The sequence below is a fragment of the Phyllostomus discolor genome, chromosome 11 (assembly GCF_004126475.2).
Source record: "Phyllostomus discolor isolate MPI-MPIP mPhyDis1 chromosome 11, mPhyDis1.pri.v3, whole genome shotgun sequence".
Taxonomy (NCBI): Eukaryota; Metazoa; Chordata; class Mammalia; order Chiroptera; family Phyllostomidae; genus Phyllostomus; species Phyllostomus discolor.
Genome location: NC_040913.2, coordinates 57133643 through 57152266, shown reverse-complemented (window position 1 = coordinate 57152266; position 18624 = coordinate 57133643). Strand labels below are relative to the sequence as shown.

Sequence of the window (18624 nt, the reverse complement as noted above, 5' to 3'; positions counted from 1 at the left end):
TTTAAACATCCCATTCATTTAAACCAACCTTAATTTAGATGTATGTTTCATGGGAAATTCAAGTATATTAACCATGCAAGATAGGACAGGTTCAGTTGGACAAAAATAATACTCAATATTTTAAAATATAACTGATGATTAACTGACCTCTGGTAGTAGTGGGAAAAATATATAATTAAAAAAACTTTTTTTTGCTAGTGAGATCTCTTTTACCCATCCTGGAATGTAGAATTAATTCCCATCTTTAAAAAAGGGAAAATTTATAGTAGGTAATTTCAGTGTAAAAATAAAAAAAACAAAAACAAAAATATTAGTACTTACAGCTTTCTTCCCAAGTTCAGTCTTTGATAATGTTAAGGATCCTGCAAGGTAGCATCCAGGTCCTGCCCCTTTAGGTATCCTAGTAAGAAGATTCAAAAGAGAAAAAGAACGAAAGAGAAAGCTTCACAGAGATAATTAGGGGGGAAAACAACAAAACAACTGCATTCTGAAATAGTTCCTATAGCTAAGATTTCAAAAATCTTAGGGAGAAATAATTTCTGCATAAAATGGTAAATGACAACATACTACAAATTTAGCCTAATGTCATGAACTACCATTAACATGCTACAGTGTACAAGATGGGCATTAAGTGTAAGCAGTGTTATCACTTACTTGTCATCAGGTAAGGAAGTAACAAAGAATGGCTGGTTGTATTTGGGTGGTAGTGTTAAATTACTAGATTTCTTCTTTCCTAGAAGTGCGAGGCTATGATTTTCATGAATATCTAAGCTCAAGGTATTAGACAACCTATGAGAAACAATAAATGGAAGATCTTTAAGACGTTCCAAATCATTGATTTGCTCATGACGAATCTGTAGTCGAATTGTGTAATCTCCTTTCTCCAGTTTCAAAGAATACTAAAAAGAGAAAACAACATTTAGAAAAAGTTTAGCCAAGTATACAGAAATTACAGTAAGAGGATAAATAGAAAGTTACAACTTAGTGCTTACAGTATATGAGGTACAGTGCAAATTACTACACACAACTTTACATACACACAAAATCCCAATACTGCAGGTGGGCAAGCAGGACCAGAGACATCAGTGAACTGTCCAAGGTCACACATAGAGTAGTAAAGGACAAGAGAGCTGAAGGCAGGCCTGACTCCTAAGCCCTCATTCTTCCCACAACTACAGGTTACTTCCATACTCTCGGTTAAATCAGTCAGTTCCAGACTGAGAAAAATTATGACTTTCTAGCTTATGGTTACTTAAGACATGTGTAAAACAACATCCAAAAATAGCAAAACTGAGGTGCTGTACAATATCTAAAAAGGATATGAACAAATGTGTGTCTACACATGACTGGAAATCTTTCTATTATAATCAAAATTGTACATCCCTTTATTGCTGATAAATAAAACAGGAAGCCAAAAGTGATCAAGGAATACAAGTTTACTATGCTCTATCTAGCTATTAACCTGCTAGAGAGGATGGGATGCTCTTTCTGCATTGGCAGTTTCATCTGATGAGATTTTAAAAGCAACCAAAGTAATGGCTCTACAATAATACAACCTGTACTGGGGACATGTGACTGGAGCTTGCTCTGAGAATGCAAGGAAATCATTCCTTGAAAGACTAACCAAAAACACTTGCATAAATTATTTTCATTATTTAAATAAAATTATAAATGTTATAGGATTTACCTTATTGTAACAACATTCAATCAGAGATAAAATTTCTTTAAATTATGATTAAAAGCTTTTTTCTTCAATACAACAGTAATAAGCACACTTATTGGCACATAGGAAGGGATCAATACAGTTGTCCAATGAAAAAATAAATTAGAAAATTCTAATAAACAGAAGACACTGGGTACTGCTACAGTGCTCTTTATCCAGTTAAGACCTAGGATCATTTCCAGGTGCTCATATATATTAGATGATCTGTTTTTCAACCTTCAGATGAGAGAAAGCAGTGGGTGGGAACAAGAAATACTAAAATAAAAAGCTATGCTGGGCAGTCCTTATGTTATCCTTGCCCTCCTCTACTCCAACACTTAATTCAACTAAACTGTATGGTTGAAAAGTTGTCCCAGTCTGTTCTACAACAGACAACTGAGCTACTAGTGATGTGTCAAAGTACTAAATGCAAAACTATGATATTAACCCCCCCCCCCCAAATATTACCATAACAAGAAATCAGGAATTTATTAGTTCAAAAAACAGGTTCTACTAATTCTAAAAATCACTGCCAGTCTCATACCTGATGTGGATAGGCATCGCCTGAACCCATCTGTCTTTTATTCTGGTCAAATATGATCCACAGTTGGCTGTCAAATTCTGATTCATATAATAATTCACAAAGTAGTGGGCAGCTTGGAGTTACTTCCCCACTCTTAGGCTATAAAAAAATAAGAATAATTACTTGGCATGGTTTACATGATTTCTAATGTAGATTTATAATATTGTTATTGATAAGACTTTTACATGAAAAGTATTAAAATATTTTCTGGTGGTAGCCTGTTTTAGAAATGTAGAACATCCAGTATTTTGGCACTAGTAACAGGTACTTCTACAATTTAAAAATACACATCCTGGCTGATGTGGCTCAGTGGATTGAGTGCTAGCCTGTGAACCAAAAGATTGCCAGTTCAATTCCAGGTCAGGGCACATGCTTGGGTTTTGGGCCAAGTCCTGGGTTGGGGGTGTGTGACAGGTGACAGGTCGATATATCTCTCACACATCAATATTTCTTTCCCTCTCTTTGCCTCTCTCTAAAAATAAATAAATAAAATCTTAAACCTAGCCATTTGTATTCATTAATAAACCAATACATATATATTTTTTTCTTTTTTAAGGTTTATTTTATTTTCATTTGAGAAAGTGGGGAAGGGGAGGAGGGGGGAGAGAGAGACAGAGAGACAGAGAAATAGATACATATGTGAAGGAAAAACATTGATTGGTTGCCTCTGCTGGCACCCTGACTGGGGATCAAACCTGTAACCTAGGCTCGTGCCGACCAGGAATCAAACTTGTGATCTTTCACAGTTACAGGATGCACCAGCCAACTGAGTCACACTAGCCAAGGCAGCAATACATATTTTCTTTATAAAACTGAAATTTTATAATTCACTGAAATCAATAATCTCCCAAACATTATAACCAAATATTATGTTTTAATAAGTATTAGGAAATCTTATGCATCCTACATAAACTCTTTGTTCTAACATTTACCTTTCATTCAACATAGGAATTATTCTAATGTCTTGCTGCTTTGATACCTGCTTTTCAAAAAATAATTATGCCAACTAGTATTGTAATCAGAAGGCATCTGGCATTCATGAGACACCTAACCACTGGACAGGTAATATTGGATAGGTACCACTGAACAGATTCAGTAATTACAATAACTAAGGCTCAAAGGCCAGTTCACTACAAATCAGAATTTGTAACTTCAGACTTGAACAGTACTTAGATCACTGCAAATCATAATTTTTCCAAAGAATAGTTTCAAATCAACCACTGTTGATTAGTAATCAACACTGATTCTATTTCATATATATACCATCCTTCCATTTTAAATTTTATGATTCATGAACAAAACACAAACCTTCATCATAAAAGTATACTTTCTTATAAAGACACTTACTTGATGAAAGTTATAGGTAAGGATCATCTCATAAAGTTGACGATTATTTGGCAAAATATCTCTTGATCCTAAAGGTTTTGTTTTTGCACTCAGTGGGCTGTAATTAGACAACTGCATAAATGATTTGATTCAAGAGTTCATTTAATGAGATACAACTATAATCAACAAAATCTGTAACACATCATAAATGACAAACAAGCATTCTTAAACACTGTCCTTTTCAGTGTATTTTATATTTTAATAATTAACTTACCTAATTCTTTACTCAATTAACCACAGCAATAAATATAAATTTTGCAATACTACAAAAGTAATCTTTTTATGATAAAAACATTTTCAAATGTCAACTAATAGTTGTTAATATAATTAGGTCCCAATGCCAGGGCAACAATCATTAACAGTGCCAAAGGACAGGTTTTGACTGCAGATGGTGCTCGCTTCTCACAGGATGGGTCCTGCCAGGTGCACTGAGAATTTTATATCCATGTTATTTAATACTAGAAGCCACTGCTGGGCTTGCCTCTCAGAGACCTGCCAGGATTCCAAGGCTTGACTGTCATATGATGATTTTTCATTTTCAACATTTAGATGGATTTAAGAAAATGACTTTCTCTTCAGAGTATAAGAGATCCTCCCACCCCCACCACATGAATACCCAACATTTATAGCCCTAAAACATTTAATGATACCGTAGTGTTTGGACCCAGCTCTTCAAAGTTATGCAGGGAGCCAGATCTTCATATTTCAAGGAGGACTGAACATCAAAACGGTTGATTCCTTCTGATGCATGCTATGAAGGATATTCATCAAGTTAGTTTTTCAAACCTAATTGAAAATGAACTATTTTAAAACAATATTTGGACCTAAAATAAACATCTAATGCAAAGTTTATAGGCACCCATGAATAGGACTACTTTTAAATTACTTGTGGTTATTTCCCCAATGAAGTTTAAATCTAACAAGTGAGATTATTTTTCAATAACACAAGTAACTGATATTAAAAATAATGAAACTGTGATACTCACAATGTTTAACTGAGGAGCAGTACACACTATCCCATGGAAAGAAATGGTGTAATCAATATTGACATCACTAAGACTTGCCCACCAACGAGCAATGCAAAATTCAATTGCTTTCCCACTCTGCAAAGAAAATTATACATGTGTAAATAATCTGTTCTCAATTTCTTTCAAATTACAGGATAAAAATAATAGGTGTGCCAAAGCAATTCTGTGCTTTCAAACTTTTCCTATTTGTACAGCAAGAAAATGCAAATAACTAACTTTTATCAGCTATGTGTGGAGTTATGCAAATTACAGCTGCATGGATACAGTATAAGTATTTAAATATATAGTTAAATATAAATATTTAAATATACAGTTATTTACTCATAATCCTATACTGCCTGTCATAAAAGATCTGAGGCAGCTTTTGGAAACATACACAATAAAATAATGGTGAGAACAAATTGGAGTAAAAACCTAGGACCAAAAGAAAAATAATTAAGAACAATTACAGGAGAAAAGGTATGACAGCTTTATAAGGCATATTCAATAGCCACAGCTGAGTTTCAGACTCAGAGATGGCCTGGCAACCATAGCAAAATGATATTATGGTCCCTTATAGCTTTCTCCCCATTAAAATAATAAAAACAAAAACTGTTCCCAGTGCTCAATTTTATATTAAGTTTTCTAGAAATCAGTACATTAGAAAGTTTAAAGGTGAATCATAACACACATACATGAACAGAAGTGAAAGTAATCGGAATCATAAAATATAGGAAGGATCATATGACCAACTGAAAACATGGCATAGCGAGTTTAAGAAAGAACATCAGTACATTCACCTTCTATGGAGGAAGGTCTAATCATTATTCTTAACACTATGGGTAAGAATGAAGAGCTGCCATATTTAAAGTGATTTCTGTAGGAAGTAGTAGAAGTTTCATCTATAAGGTAAACTATCTGCATGGATTCTTTACAACAGAGCAGTAATAAAATAACTTAAGTGACACGTAGAACTGTCTTAAATAAGAAAATATTCTACTGTGGGATGAGGAAACAATGCCAATTAGGGTGCAAGGCGCCAGTATCTATCAGACCAAAACTTTTTTTTGACTCAATTATTTAAGAATTAAAAAGAGGTTAATATTTACTTTGGACATGGTCTTAAGTACCCTAATTAGATGACCTATCTTCCTACTTCATTTATTTGACTTAACAAAATATACAGACCCAATTAACTCTGAATATAAACTATAAAATCAAATTCAAATATGTAGCCCATACCAAAAACCAAAAAATCATTTTAGGATTTTGAGCTGTTAATTAAAACTTACTAAGACAGGAAAAGCTTCAGTCAGTGTTCCTTTTTCTGGAAGGGAACAAAACTTATAAAATTCATGGCTTCGATATGCTCTTTGCTTTACAAGCTGTACTGCATGAAGAACAAACTTGGCTGACACCTCTGAAGAACATGAACACACTGTAACTTCTACAATAAAAAAGAAGCAAAATTTTAAACTGATAAGATTTAAAACGGACATAAAATGGTTTTAAGAATGCTTACTTATCAGGGAATAATATATCAATAATAAAATCATATATTCAAATAAAATCTGCATATTTCCATAAAAACAAAGCATCAGTCAAGTATCAATAAAGCTGAGGATGATCAGAGATGGCAGTGAGGTAAGTGGGAGCAGAGCCCACTTCCCCCTGTGCCCACCTGGAAAACCTAGCTGATCTTCTAAGAAACAGAGTGAACAGCCAATGGAACCCTAGCTTATATGAAGTTTTGAGGCAAAATTGTAGGGGACATTGAAAAACAGACAGTAACGAGATTACACTGAGACAGTAAGGTCCTTGGGACCAGTGTGGTGCCCGCGCTGTAGTTGGCGGTGGCCACAGGATTTTTGGAGAAGAGCCAGATCAGCACTTCCCTCCCCTATCAAAGCAGGGAAGACAGTGTGGCTTAAGGAGAGGCCTAGATGCTTGAAGTTGCTGTGAGGATTAAGGACGAAGTAACAGACGCACAGGGGCGGTGTTCACCTGCCAGGAGTGGGATGCTGGCTGGGTCATTACCAGAGAAATTAGGGAGCCAGTTAACACCTGGAGAAGGGAGAAGAGTTGGGCTGTGACAGACCCTGACCTAGATAGTCTCTGGTCTGGTCAGAAAGTTGGGCTGTGTGAAAACCTGGGTGCTTGTTAAGAACAGCAGGTTTAAATAAGAGGATTTTACTCAAAATAAGCTCTCAGCTGCTATTTAAGGAATTCTTGTGAAGTGGCTGGCTCCTGTGGCGGCAGGGTTGCATGGCTGCAGGCTTGCTTGGCAGCTGGCTAGGGAAGAGGAAGGAGGCAGCGAGGCATATGGTCCATTCAGTGAAGGGCAGCAGGTCTTCAGGGAGATAGCAGTACCTAGAGAGCCTTAATTTAGTGTGGGAGCTGAATGGCCCTTAAGAGACTTTAAGAGTGCGCAGATCCAGGCCAGCAAAGAGGGAGGTATGGGAGATGCCTCTAATAAGTGCACCCCACAGGTGGCACAAGTGGTGGGTTAAAGGCACTGGCCCGGCACAGATGGTCAGTGGGGGCCCAGCCACCCAGGCAGCACACAGCGGACCCAAGCTGGAGGCTGGGCAACAGTGAATATTGCGGCCCAGGCCCCCATCCTTGCAAAACCACAAGAAAGGAAAAAAGCAAAACCCAGCCCCACTTTGCCTGCAGCATCCAGGATGACATCAGAACTCTCTTGGCCAGTTTAAAGTCAGCAGGAGGCTTCCCCCCACTCCCGGTTTTTTTCCCAAGTGAGACAATAAGACCTGGAGTTGTGAAGAGTCCAGAGACAGATCCAGAGAGGGAACACAAGGTTAACCCCAACAACTGAGAAACTGAGACAAACTTTGCTATCCTATAGAACTTACATTCTATTGTTTACCTGTATTATTATTTTTTCATTATTTTTACTTTTTTATTTTATTAGTATTTTTTATTTCTCTTCTTTCTGTTTAAAATTTCTTCCTTTTGTTTGTTTAGATGTATTGTTTGACTGGTTTTCCTTGTTCTCTCTTTCATATTGTATTTTAATTTTCCTTCTTTCACTTCACTCCTGTTCCAATAACATACTACCCTTGGTCCTGTACTTCCTATTCTTATTCAGACCATATATTTCTTGTCATATTAGTGTTAGTCCAGTATTATTATAAATAATTGTTCCATACAATTGTAAATACTACACAGTACCCCTCCCTGGTCTTAGCCCAGTTCACTACCTTCCTGAGCTTTATTATTATTGTGTTTAACTCTGTTCTCTCGAACACTATGCCTGCTTTCTAGCCTTTACTCTCACCTTATCTCATCATTGAAGCTCTCACAAGCATTGTTTTCTGGATTCAGTTCACAATCTTTCTCCTCTCTAACAAGAGTATTATCTCTTATTCACCTTTTATAAAAAGTGGCTAGTTGGTGAAATAACACGGTTAATACTATACTTATCCAAAGGATCTCCTATCTCTTCTCTATTTGTTGACACTTTAAATCCAATAGAATACTCTCCTACTGCCTTAACCCCTTTTGCCCTCCCCTGCCACTGATGACATACAAGATTAGGTGGGAGCTGTGAACACCAATATACCTGCTAACAGAGAGAACCCACCAACAAAGGAACCACCAACAGGTAAAAACCCAAGCACAACAAAAGAACCCACACAAACAAGAATAAAAGGCAATCCAGACAGGGAGATCAAAGAGACCACACCACTGAACCCCACAGAACTCCTATCATAGAACTTCACCCTTAGCAGACAGCTAGCAAAGCATAACATCAGAAGTGCAGAAACAAAGTTACTTAAAATGGGGAGACAAAAAAAGAACCTGTAATCAAAAGAAATGGAAGACTCCCCAGTAAATGGAGATAAGCAAACTATCAGATATAGGATTCAAAATGATGCTTATAAGGATGCTGAAGGAATTAATAGACAACTACAAGGAACTGAGTGAGAACTACACCAGTATGGAAAAGAAAATAGAAACTTTAAACAAAAACCAGGAAGAAATGAAAAATATAATTTCTGAAATAAAAAATACACTAGAAGGAGTTATAAGCAGGCTGGATGAAGCAGAGGATCAAATTAGTGGCCTGGAAGACAAGGTAGAAAGAAATACCCAGGTAAAGCAGCTACACAAAAAATGACTCAAAAAATATGAAGACAGCTTAAGGGAACTCCAAGATAACACGAAATGTAACAACATTCAAATCATAGGAATACCAGAAGGAGAAGAAAAGGAATAAGGGATAGAAACTCTGTTTGAAAAAATAATGACAGGGAACTTTCCAAACCTGGACAGGGAAAAAACCACACAAGTTCAGGAAACACAGAGGGTCCCACTCAAGATGAACCCAAAGAGGCCTACTCCAAGATCCATTATATCTAAAACACTAAGTTTTAAAGACAAGAAAGAGAATCATAAAAGCAGCAAGGGAGAACCAAGAAGTCCCTTAACCAAAATGGGTTAAGGCCGTGGGAGAGTATTCTATTGGATTTAAAGTGTCAACAAATAGAGAAGAGATAGGAGATCCTTTGGATAAGTATAGCATTAACTGTATTATTTCACCAACTAGCCACTTTTTATAAAAGGTGAATAAGAGATAAGACTCTTGTTAGAGAGGAGAAGGATTATGAGCTGAATCCAGAAAACAATGCTTGTTCAAGGTTCAATATTGAGATAAGGTGAGAGTAAAGGATAGAAAGCAGGTACAGTGTTCGAGAGAACCAAGAATCTCTCCATCATATAAAAAGGGGATCTGATAAGGCTAGCAGCTGACTTCTCAATAGAAACATTACAAGCCAGGAGAAAATGGCAAGAAATATTCCAAATAATGAAAAGAAAAAAAAAAAAAAAAAAAAAGGTCTGCAACCAAGACTACTCTATCCAGCGAGGCTGTCAATGAAAATGTAAGGCCAAATAAGGAGTTTCCCAGACAAAAGAAGCCTGAAAGAATACACCTCCACCAAAAGAGCATTGAAAGATATGCTAAGGGGACTGCTTTAAGAAAAGGAAGAAAAAGTAATGAGAGAGGAACACAGGTACAAAGGAGGAAAAAATGGATAAATACTTATCAGTAACAGCCTTAAAAGTAAATGGATTAAATGCTCCAATCAAAAGACATAAGGGTAGCTGAATGGATAAGAAATCATGACCCACACATATGCTCCCTACAAGAGAACCACTTCAGAACAAAAGACCTTCACAGACTGAAAGTGAAGGGTTGGAAAAATGTATTGCAAGCATGTATAGGAAAAAAAATTCGGGAGTAACAATATTTATACATTAGACAAAATAGACTTCAAAACAAAAGCCTTAAAAAGAGACACTGAAGGAGCACTTCATAATACTCAAGGAAGAATTCATCAAGAAGACATAAACATTGTAACATATATGCATCCAACATAAGAGCACCCCAAATATATAAGGAAAACCCAAAGGACTTCAAGAAAGATATAGATAGCAACACAATTATAGTAAGGGATTTAATACCCCACTTTCAAAAAATGGATAGATCTTCCAAACAAAATACACAAGGATACTGCAGCAATGCCCTACAACAAATGGACTTAACAGATATATATAGAACCTTCATCCCAAAGAAGCAAAGTACGCATTGTTTTTCAAATACCCATGGAACATTCCTAAGACAAATCACGTAATAAGACACAAAACAAGCCTCACCAAATCAAGAAAACTGAAATCATATCAAGCATTTTCTCAGACCTCAAGGGACTGAAACTAGAAAACGTCAAGAAAAAATCTAAAAAACCTCAAATTCATGGAGATGGATAGCATGCTATTAAACAATGAATGGGTCAAGAAGGAGATCAACGAAGAATCAAAAAGTTCCTGGAAAAAAATGAAAATGAACTCACAACAATCTGAAACTTATGGGACACAGCAAAGGCAATCCTGAGAGGGAAGTTCATAGCAATACAGACCTACCTAAAAAATGATAAAAACGCTTAACTTCCAGCCAAGATGGAGGTGTAGGTAGACACACTGTGCCTCCTTGCACAAACAAAATAAGGACAGCAACAACTTAGAAACAAGATAACACCAGATCTGACAGAAAATTGAACTGTATGGAAGTCAGACAACCAGGAGTTAAAATATACACATTTTAACTCCACATAAGAGGGGTGGAGTTGGGCAGCTGTGTTACAGGGTGCAGCCAAGAGGGGGGACCCCAAATAGGCATTTGAAATGGGGTCCAGAACTTAAGGTATCCAGGAGATTTTGGGATGTTCCATCCCCCCCACCCAGGGTGTGGGTTGGGGGAAGGGGACAGATGAGCAGGGCCATTGAGAGCTGTTTAGCATAGCAAAGCCTTGCAGCTAAGCTCTGGCGTGGTCGTTTGGCATATTTATAAACTTTGACTGGTGCATAGATATGTTAAGTAGCTGTGATCAGTTCTAAGCCAGGGGAATGGAAGTAACTTCCCCACCAGATGTAACTGGGGGGGGCGGGTCCCTGAGTTACAGCGCCTACGAGGGAGCTCAGAGAGGATTGGCTCCAGGACATGGGGCCACACCTGCCCAGACTCATGATAGCAGCCCAGTAAAGCTGGAAGGATACGAGTTCCGGCATGTGAAGCGGAGTGTGGGAGGAGTCAGAAATGGGGCTGCAGAAGATTGGCCACGGGGATTTAAAACCCAGACTTGGCGGCCATTGGGAGGAGGAGAACCATGCTGCTTTAGGAAAGAGAGCCATGCGCAGCCCTGAGGAGGAGAGCCATGCGCAGCCCTGAGAGGACAGAACATGTGGCCGTGGAGTGCAGAGAGGATCGCGGCCATTGGAGAGAGAGCCACACAGCTTTAGCAGAGTGAAAGACTCCTGCAGCTCTGAGAGAGGGGAGAACCATGCGGCCTTGACAGAGTGGGTTCCCCCCACCCCCCACAGCTTTAGAAGGGGGAACCACCACCTGGTTTAGCAGAAGATCCCGGTGACCTCAGCGGAGGGTGCCAGGAACCCAGGGAGGTCTCCCAGTCGAGATGGAGTTCTAACTGGGAAGAACCAGAGACTGCCTGAGCCATGGACTTCTATTTCCTTTCCTGAGATACGGTACTCTGGACTGGGCAAAGGGGGAAGGAAGGAAGGACTGTGTCTGTTTGGGGTGTGTTTTAAGGGACTTTGGGATTTTGGTAAAGACATTAGGTCACTACTTTAAGTTTGTATAGCATTAAATAAACATTTCCTTCCTTTTCCACAAATCTCTGTCATTGAGAGACGTCTTCCTCTGGCGGCGGACATAATGGACCTGGGGCCTTCCTTCAATAATAGTATATCATCCCAGGCTCCCCTTGTTTGTTCTGTAACAGCTGGCGGAGAGGGGTTGAGGCACAAAAAGCAGTGACAGTGGAGGCATAAGGCATCCCAGGCACATAAGGCATCCCAAGCGCCAGACCACAGTGGGTTGGACCCCTGGGCACACAGCAGCTGGCAGACCCAGTGAGGTGGTGGACTGTGAAGCAGGCACTGTATGCAAGGCACCTGGCTGTCCAGGCCACATTCGGCACAGATATAACCAGACGAAATTAGGCAGTGAGACAGACTGAGCAACCAGGGTCCCAGTGCTAGGAAATTGAACCTCAGGACACTGACTGAAAACACCTGTGGTCTAAGGTGCAGGGAGAGACTCCCAGCCTCATAGGAAAGTGCATTGGAGAGAACCACGGGGTTCCAGAATGTACACAAGCACACCCACATGGGAATTAGCACCAGAAAGGCCCAGTTAGCTTGCGGGAAGTGGCGGAAGGGACTGAAATTCCACGGAGAGAGGAGCAAGCGCCATTGTTTCCTCTCGGACCCTGCCCCTACATACAATGTCACCAACCAGCAAACTGGGTTGCCCTGCCCTGGAGAACACCTAAGGCTCCGCCCCCTTACTACATAACAAGTGCAACCAGATTAAAAAAAAAAAAAATGCTCAAACAGAAGTACAAATCAATGCCCCATAGCCAATACTTTTAAATGACCAGAGATAGCCAACCTATCAGATGCCACAGTCCAAGGCACTGGTGATCAGGATGCTCACCAGAATTGGTGAATTTGGTCACGAATTAGGTGAAAAATGAAGGCTACAATAAGAGAAATGAAGAAAAATGTACAGGGAACCAATAGTGATGGAAAGGAAACTGGGACTCAAATCAACAGAGTGGACCAGAATGAAGACGGAAACAAACAAACAGAAAAGAATAGAGAAATAAGATTTCAAAAAAAATGAGAAGTTTAGGAACCTCCAAGACATCTTTAAACATTCCAACATCTGAATTATTGGGGAACAAGAAGGGGAAGAGGAAGAGCAACAAGGGGAAAATTTATTTGAAACAAATAATAAAGGAGGACTTCCCTAATCTGGCAAAGGAAATGTACTGCCAGGAAGTTCAGGAAGCTCAGAGAGTCCAAAGAAGTTGGACCCCAAGAAGAAACACACCAAGGCACATCATAATTACTTACCCAAGATTAAAATGAAGGAGAGAATCCTAGAAGCAGCAAGAGATAAGGAGACAGTTACCTACAAAGGAGTTCTCAAAAGAGACCTTGCAGGCAAGAAGAAGCTGGAAAGAAGTATTCCAAGTCATGAAGGCAAAGACCTACATCCGAGATTGCTCTATCCAGCAAAGCTTTCATTTAGAATAGAAGGGCAAATAAATGCTTCTCAGATAAGGTCAAGGTTAAGGAGTTCATCATCACCAAGCCCTTATTTTATGAAATGTTAAAGGGACTTATCTAAGAAAAAGATAAAAACATGTTATAGTAAAATGACAGCAAACTCACAAATTTCAACAACTATACCTAAAACACAAACCAAAACAAACTAAGTGCCCTGGCTGGTGTAGCTCAGTGGATTGAGCGCAGGCTGCGAACCAAAGTGTTGCAGGTTCTATTCCCAGTCAAGGTACATGCTTGGGGTGCACGCCATGACCCCCAGCAACCGCACATTGATGTTTCTCTCTTTCTCCCTCCCTTCCCTCTCTGAAAATAAATAAATTAATTAAAAAAAAACACAAACAAACAAACTAAGCAATCAACTAGAACAGGAACAGAACCACAGAAATGGAGATCACATGGAGGGTTAGCAACAGGGGAGTGGGATGGAGGAGAGAGGGAGAAAAGGTACAGAGAATAAGTAGCATAAATGGTAGGAAGAAAATAGACAGGGGGAGGGTAAGAATAGTATGGGGAAATGTAGAAGCTAAAGAACTTATGACACATGGACATGACTAAGGGGAGGGAATGTGGGTGTGGGGTGTGCAGTGTGGAGGGGAGTGAAGGGGAGAAAATGGGACAACTGTAATAGCATAATCAATAAAATATATTTTAAAAAGATAGAAACATTTAAAATAAACATCATAATCCTACATCTACATGAACTGGAGGAACAACAACAAAGACAGCCCAGAGCAAGTAGAAGGAAGGAATAACCAAGATCAGAGCAGAAATAAACAACACTGAGACTAAAACAACAATCCAAGTAATCAATAAATGCAAGAGCTGGTTCTTTGAAAAGTTACACAAACTTGACAACCTTTAAGGAGACCCATCAAGAAAAAAAGAGAGAGTACCAAAATAAACAAAATTGAAATGAAAGAGAATTTACAACAGACGACACAGAGATACAAAGGATTGTAAGAAATTACTATGAACAAAATATGCCAGGAAATTTGAAAACCAGGGTGAAACGGACAATTTTCTAGAAAAATATAATCTCTCAAAATTGAATGAAGAAGCAGTGGAAAGCTTGAACAGACCAGTAACAGCTGATGAAATAGAAGCAGTAACCGTAAAACTCCCAGCACACAAAAGCCCTGGACCAGATGGTTACACAGGAGAATTTTACAAAACATTTAAGGAAGAACTAACCCCTATTCTTCTCACATGATTCCAAAAAATAAAGTAGAGGGAAGACCCCAAAACTCTTTTGACAAAGCCATCACCGCTCCAATTCCAAAACCAGATAAAGATGTAATAAAGAAAGAAAACTACAGAGGAGTATCACTGATGAACATAGATGTCAAAATCCTCAACAAAGCATTGACAAACTGCATCCCACAATACATTAAAGAGATCATACATCATGACCAATGAGATTCATCCCAGGGATGCAGGGATGGTACAACATTCGCAAATCTATAAATGTAATACATCACATAAACAAAAGGAAAGACAAAAATCACATGATCATATCAATACATGCAGAAAAAGCATTTGATAAGGTACAGGACCCACTTATGATAAAAATACTCAGCAATGTGGGAGTAGAGGGATCATTCCTGAACATGATAAAAGCCATATATGAGAAACCCACAGCCAGCATCTTACTTAATGGGCAACAATGAAAAGTTTTCCCGCTAAGATCAGGAATAAGACAAGAATGTCTATTTTCACCCTTTCTATTCAACAAAGTATTGGAAGTTCTAGCTACAGTGATCAGACAAGAAGAAATAAAAGTCATCCTATTGGAAAGGAGGAAGTAAAAACAGTCCCTGTTTGCAGACTATATCATAGTGTATATAGAAAACCCTATAGAATCCACCCAAAACACTCAAGCTAATAAATGAATTTGACAAAACAGCAGGGTTCAAAGTCAATATTCAGAAATTAAAGGCATTTTAATACACCAACAACAAAAGATCAGAATCAAGGAAAAAATCCCATTTGCTATGGCAACAAGAAAAATAAAGTACCTAGGAATGAACCTCATCAAGGAGGTGAAAGACCTGTACTCATGAAAACTACACAATACTGAAGAAAGAAATTAAGGAAGACAAAAACAAATGGAAGCATATACTGTGTTCATGGATTGGAAGAATCAACATTATCAAAATGTCCACACTACCCAAAGCAATTTATGGATTCAATGCAATCCCCATTAAAATACCAATGACATATTTACTGATTTAGAACAAACAGTTCAAAAATTTATATACTATAATCAAAACAGCCCGGTACAGGCATAAGAGCAGACACATAGACTAATGGAACAGAACACAGAATGCAGAAATAAACCCAAGACTCCATGGTTAATTAATATTCGACAAAGAGGTAGAAGCATAAATGGGAGCAAAAACAGCCTCTTCAACAAATGGTGTTGGGAGAGCTGGACAGCTACATGCAAAAAAATGAAACTCGACCACCAACTTACACATAAACAAAAATAAATTCAAAGTGGATAAAAGACTTAAATATAAGTCATGACACCATAAAAGTCATACAGGAGAACATAGGTAGGAAAATCTCAGATATTCCTCACAGTAATACTTTCTAGGATAGCAATATTATGTACCTAGAGCAAGGGACATAAAGGAAAGAATAAAGAAACAGGATCTCATCAAAATTAAAAGTTTCTTCACGGCTAAGAAAATATAAAATCACCTACTTTGGTTTGATCTCCAAAATATATAAAGAACTCATAAGACTCCACTTCAGGAAGACGATCAACTCAAATAAAAAAGGGCAAAAGAACTGAATAGATACTTCTCCAGGGAGGACATACAGAGGGCCCAGAGATATATCAACAGACGGCTCAGCATCACTAGCCATCAGGGAGATGCAAATTAAAACCACAATGAGATACCACTTCACACTGGTCAGAATGGCCATCATAAACAAATCAATAAACAACAAGTGTTGGAGAGGTTGTGGAGAAAAGGGAACCCTAGTGCACTGTTGGTAGGAATGCAGACTGTGGAAAAGGGTATGGAGTTTTCTCAGAAAACTAAAACTGGAATTGCCATTTGATCCAGTAATACCAATGTTGGGATTATACCCTAAGAGCCCTGAAACACCAATTCAAAAGAACCGATGCACCCCAATGTTCATAGTTGTACAATTCACAATAGCCAAGTGCTGAAAACAACCTAAGTGCCCATCAGTAAATCAGTGGGTCAAAAAACTATGGTACATTTACACATGGAAAACTATGCAGCAGAAAGAAAGAAGGAGCTCCTACTCTTCGTTGATAGCATGGATGGATTCTGAACAGCATTATGCTAAGTGAAACAAGTGAAGTGGTGAAAGAGAAATACCTTATGATCGCATCTATAACTGGAACCTAATCAACAAAACAAACAAGCAAGCAAAATGCAACCAGAGACAAATAAAGAACAATCTGACCATAATCAGAGAGGAGGATGAAGAGGGATAACAGGGGATAATGGGATGGGGAGAGCATCAAGGAATATGTATAAAGGACACATGGACAAAGCAAAGGGGACAGGTTTGAGGTTGGGAGGTAGGCATTGTTTTGGCTGGGTGGGGATGTGGGTAGGGTAAAAATAGAGACAAATGTATTTATTTGAACAAAAATAAAAATAATTAAATAAAAAATAATTACCCTAAAAAAAAGCTGAAAAGGTAGAAGACTCAGCTATGGAAAATAAATAAATCAGTATTAAAATAAACTATGGGAGAGAAGAAGATGGCAGAAGAGTGAATGGAAGTCACACTAACTTCCTCCCTGTACCAATTTGGACTTACAACTAAATTATGGACAAATGACCCGGAACAAACAACTGAGCAATAGTGAGAGAGAATCCTTATAACCTTGGACAGACAGAAAAATCAGCTTTAGCACAACCAGTCCAGTAAGGAGGTGCAATAGAAGAAACTCAAGAGGACTGGCTAGGTGCCCATAGGCTACAGCACCAGAGAGATAATTAAGTGGCTGGTTGGATTGCCCTAAGAATGGCGGTCTAAACCATAAGCTAGGATTTCCAGCCTAGAGCACCAAGGTCCAAAAAAATACACAGATAAGAACCAGTGGCAAAAAGCAGTAGGGTTGCTCTGTCAGAGACAGGCAGCTGGAGACTCAAAGAGCCATGTAAAGGGCCAACACACAAATTTTCATTTGTAGTTGCTTACACTGGGCTCTGCAAAGTGGGAGGGTGGTTGAGGGGATAGAGTGGACTAGGGTGGACGCTAGAGGAGAGACCGGGGGTGGAGGCTTTGGCGAGAGAACTGAGAGACTAGTTACCAGAAGCCTGATTTTTGAGTCACCACCACTTCCACAGCAGCTATTCTGCTTTGGCAGACCACTCCACTCCGAGGGGCAGCAGCCCAAGGGGAAATAGCCCTGATCCCAGGAGGGACTCTGCCCCACCCTATGGTACTTAAACCTGACCACTGACCACAGAATGACTAGATTAACAACTGAAGAAGACAGCAAGGGACAGGAGGTGCCCTGGAAGTCTCGAATTGGCTGCCTAAGGTCCGAGGGGGTCAGCATCTGACATCACCAGAGATGGATCCAGAAATAAAAAACACAGTGATAAATACTAGAGGCTACCAAGACAAAATCCACTTTGGTCTTCTCCATGATTGGTGATATTTCTCTTCTGCATAGCTTTTTAACATTCATTTTTTTGTCTAGCAAGTTGTACATATAAGTCACTAGATTTTGTACTACAGTTTATTTCAATTCACATATTTTGCCATTCTGTCCTCTTATCCCTTTTTACCTTCTTTCCTCTAATTATTTTCATTCAAACTTGTTTTCTCTCTTGCTACAGCTTGTTTCCATTCCACACTCTATTTCTCCCCCATCCAGACACACAAATCAATTTTCTTGTCAATGATCATCTCACATCCTTTCTCTTGCTATTAAAACATTGGTGTTCTCTCTCCACCTTTAGAAATCTGCTAGTTGGTTGTGGTACAGTAGATGATGTTGTACTTTTTTCAGTTTTATCTCTAGATTTTCACTAATTTTGTATTTCAAATATCAAACTTTACTGGTCCCCTTTCCTATTCTTTTTTATCTCAAATTGTTATTTTTGTCCTTAGACTGTTTTTCTTTTTGTTCTTTCTTCTATTTCTCTTTCATCATCCCCTTTTATTTTTCTTTATTCTCCTTTTTCCTTCCTTTTTCTTTTTCCTTTTGTCTCAAATTCTAATTTCTCCCTGTCTTAGCCTGGTTTTTGTTCCTCATTCTTACTATTCCCTCT

General features: G+C 38.6%; 1 protein-coding gene across 4 annotated transcripts in view; it reads right to left on the bottom strand.

Annotated features, from left to right (window-relative positions):
• TPP2 (tripeptidyl peptidase 2) overlaps positions 1–18624 on the bottom strand; it is a 122247-nt gene that overhangs the window by 39236 nt on the left and 64387 nt on the right. For all 4 annotated transcript variants that reach the window (XR_003685550.2, XM_036011434.1, XM_028526286.2 and 1 more), the window contains exons 17-23: positions 5971–6125; positions 4658–4774; positions 4322–4422; positions 3633–3729; positions 2247–2384; positions 655–899; positions 322–400 (exon numbers count right to left, since the gene is read on the bottom strand). Coding sequence is in view for 3 of the 4 variants with exons in the window: in XM_036011434.1 (XP_035867327.1) it covers positions 322–400; positions 655–899; positions 2247–2384; positions 3633–3729; positions 4322–4422; positions 4658–4774; positions 5971–6125 (932 nt within the window). In the remaining variant the exon portion in view is untranslated. The remainder of the gene's footprint in view (positions 1–321; positions 401–654; positions 900–2246; positions 2385–3632; positions 3730–4321; positions 4423–4657; positions 4775–5970; positions 6126–18624) is intronic.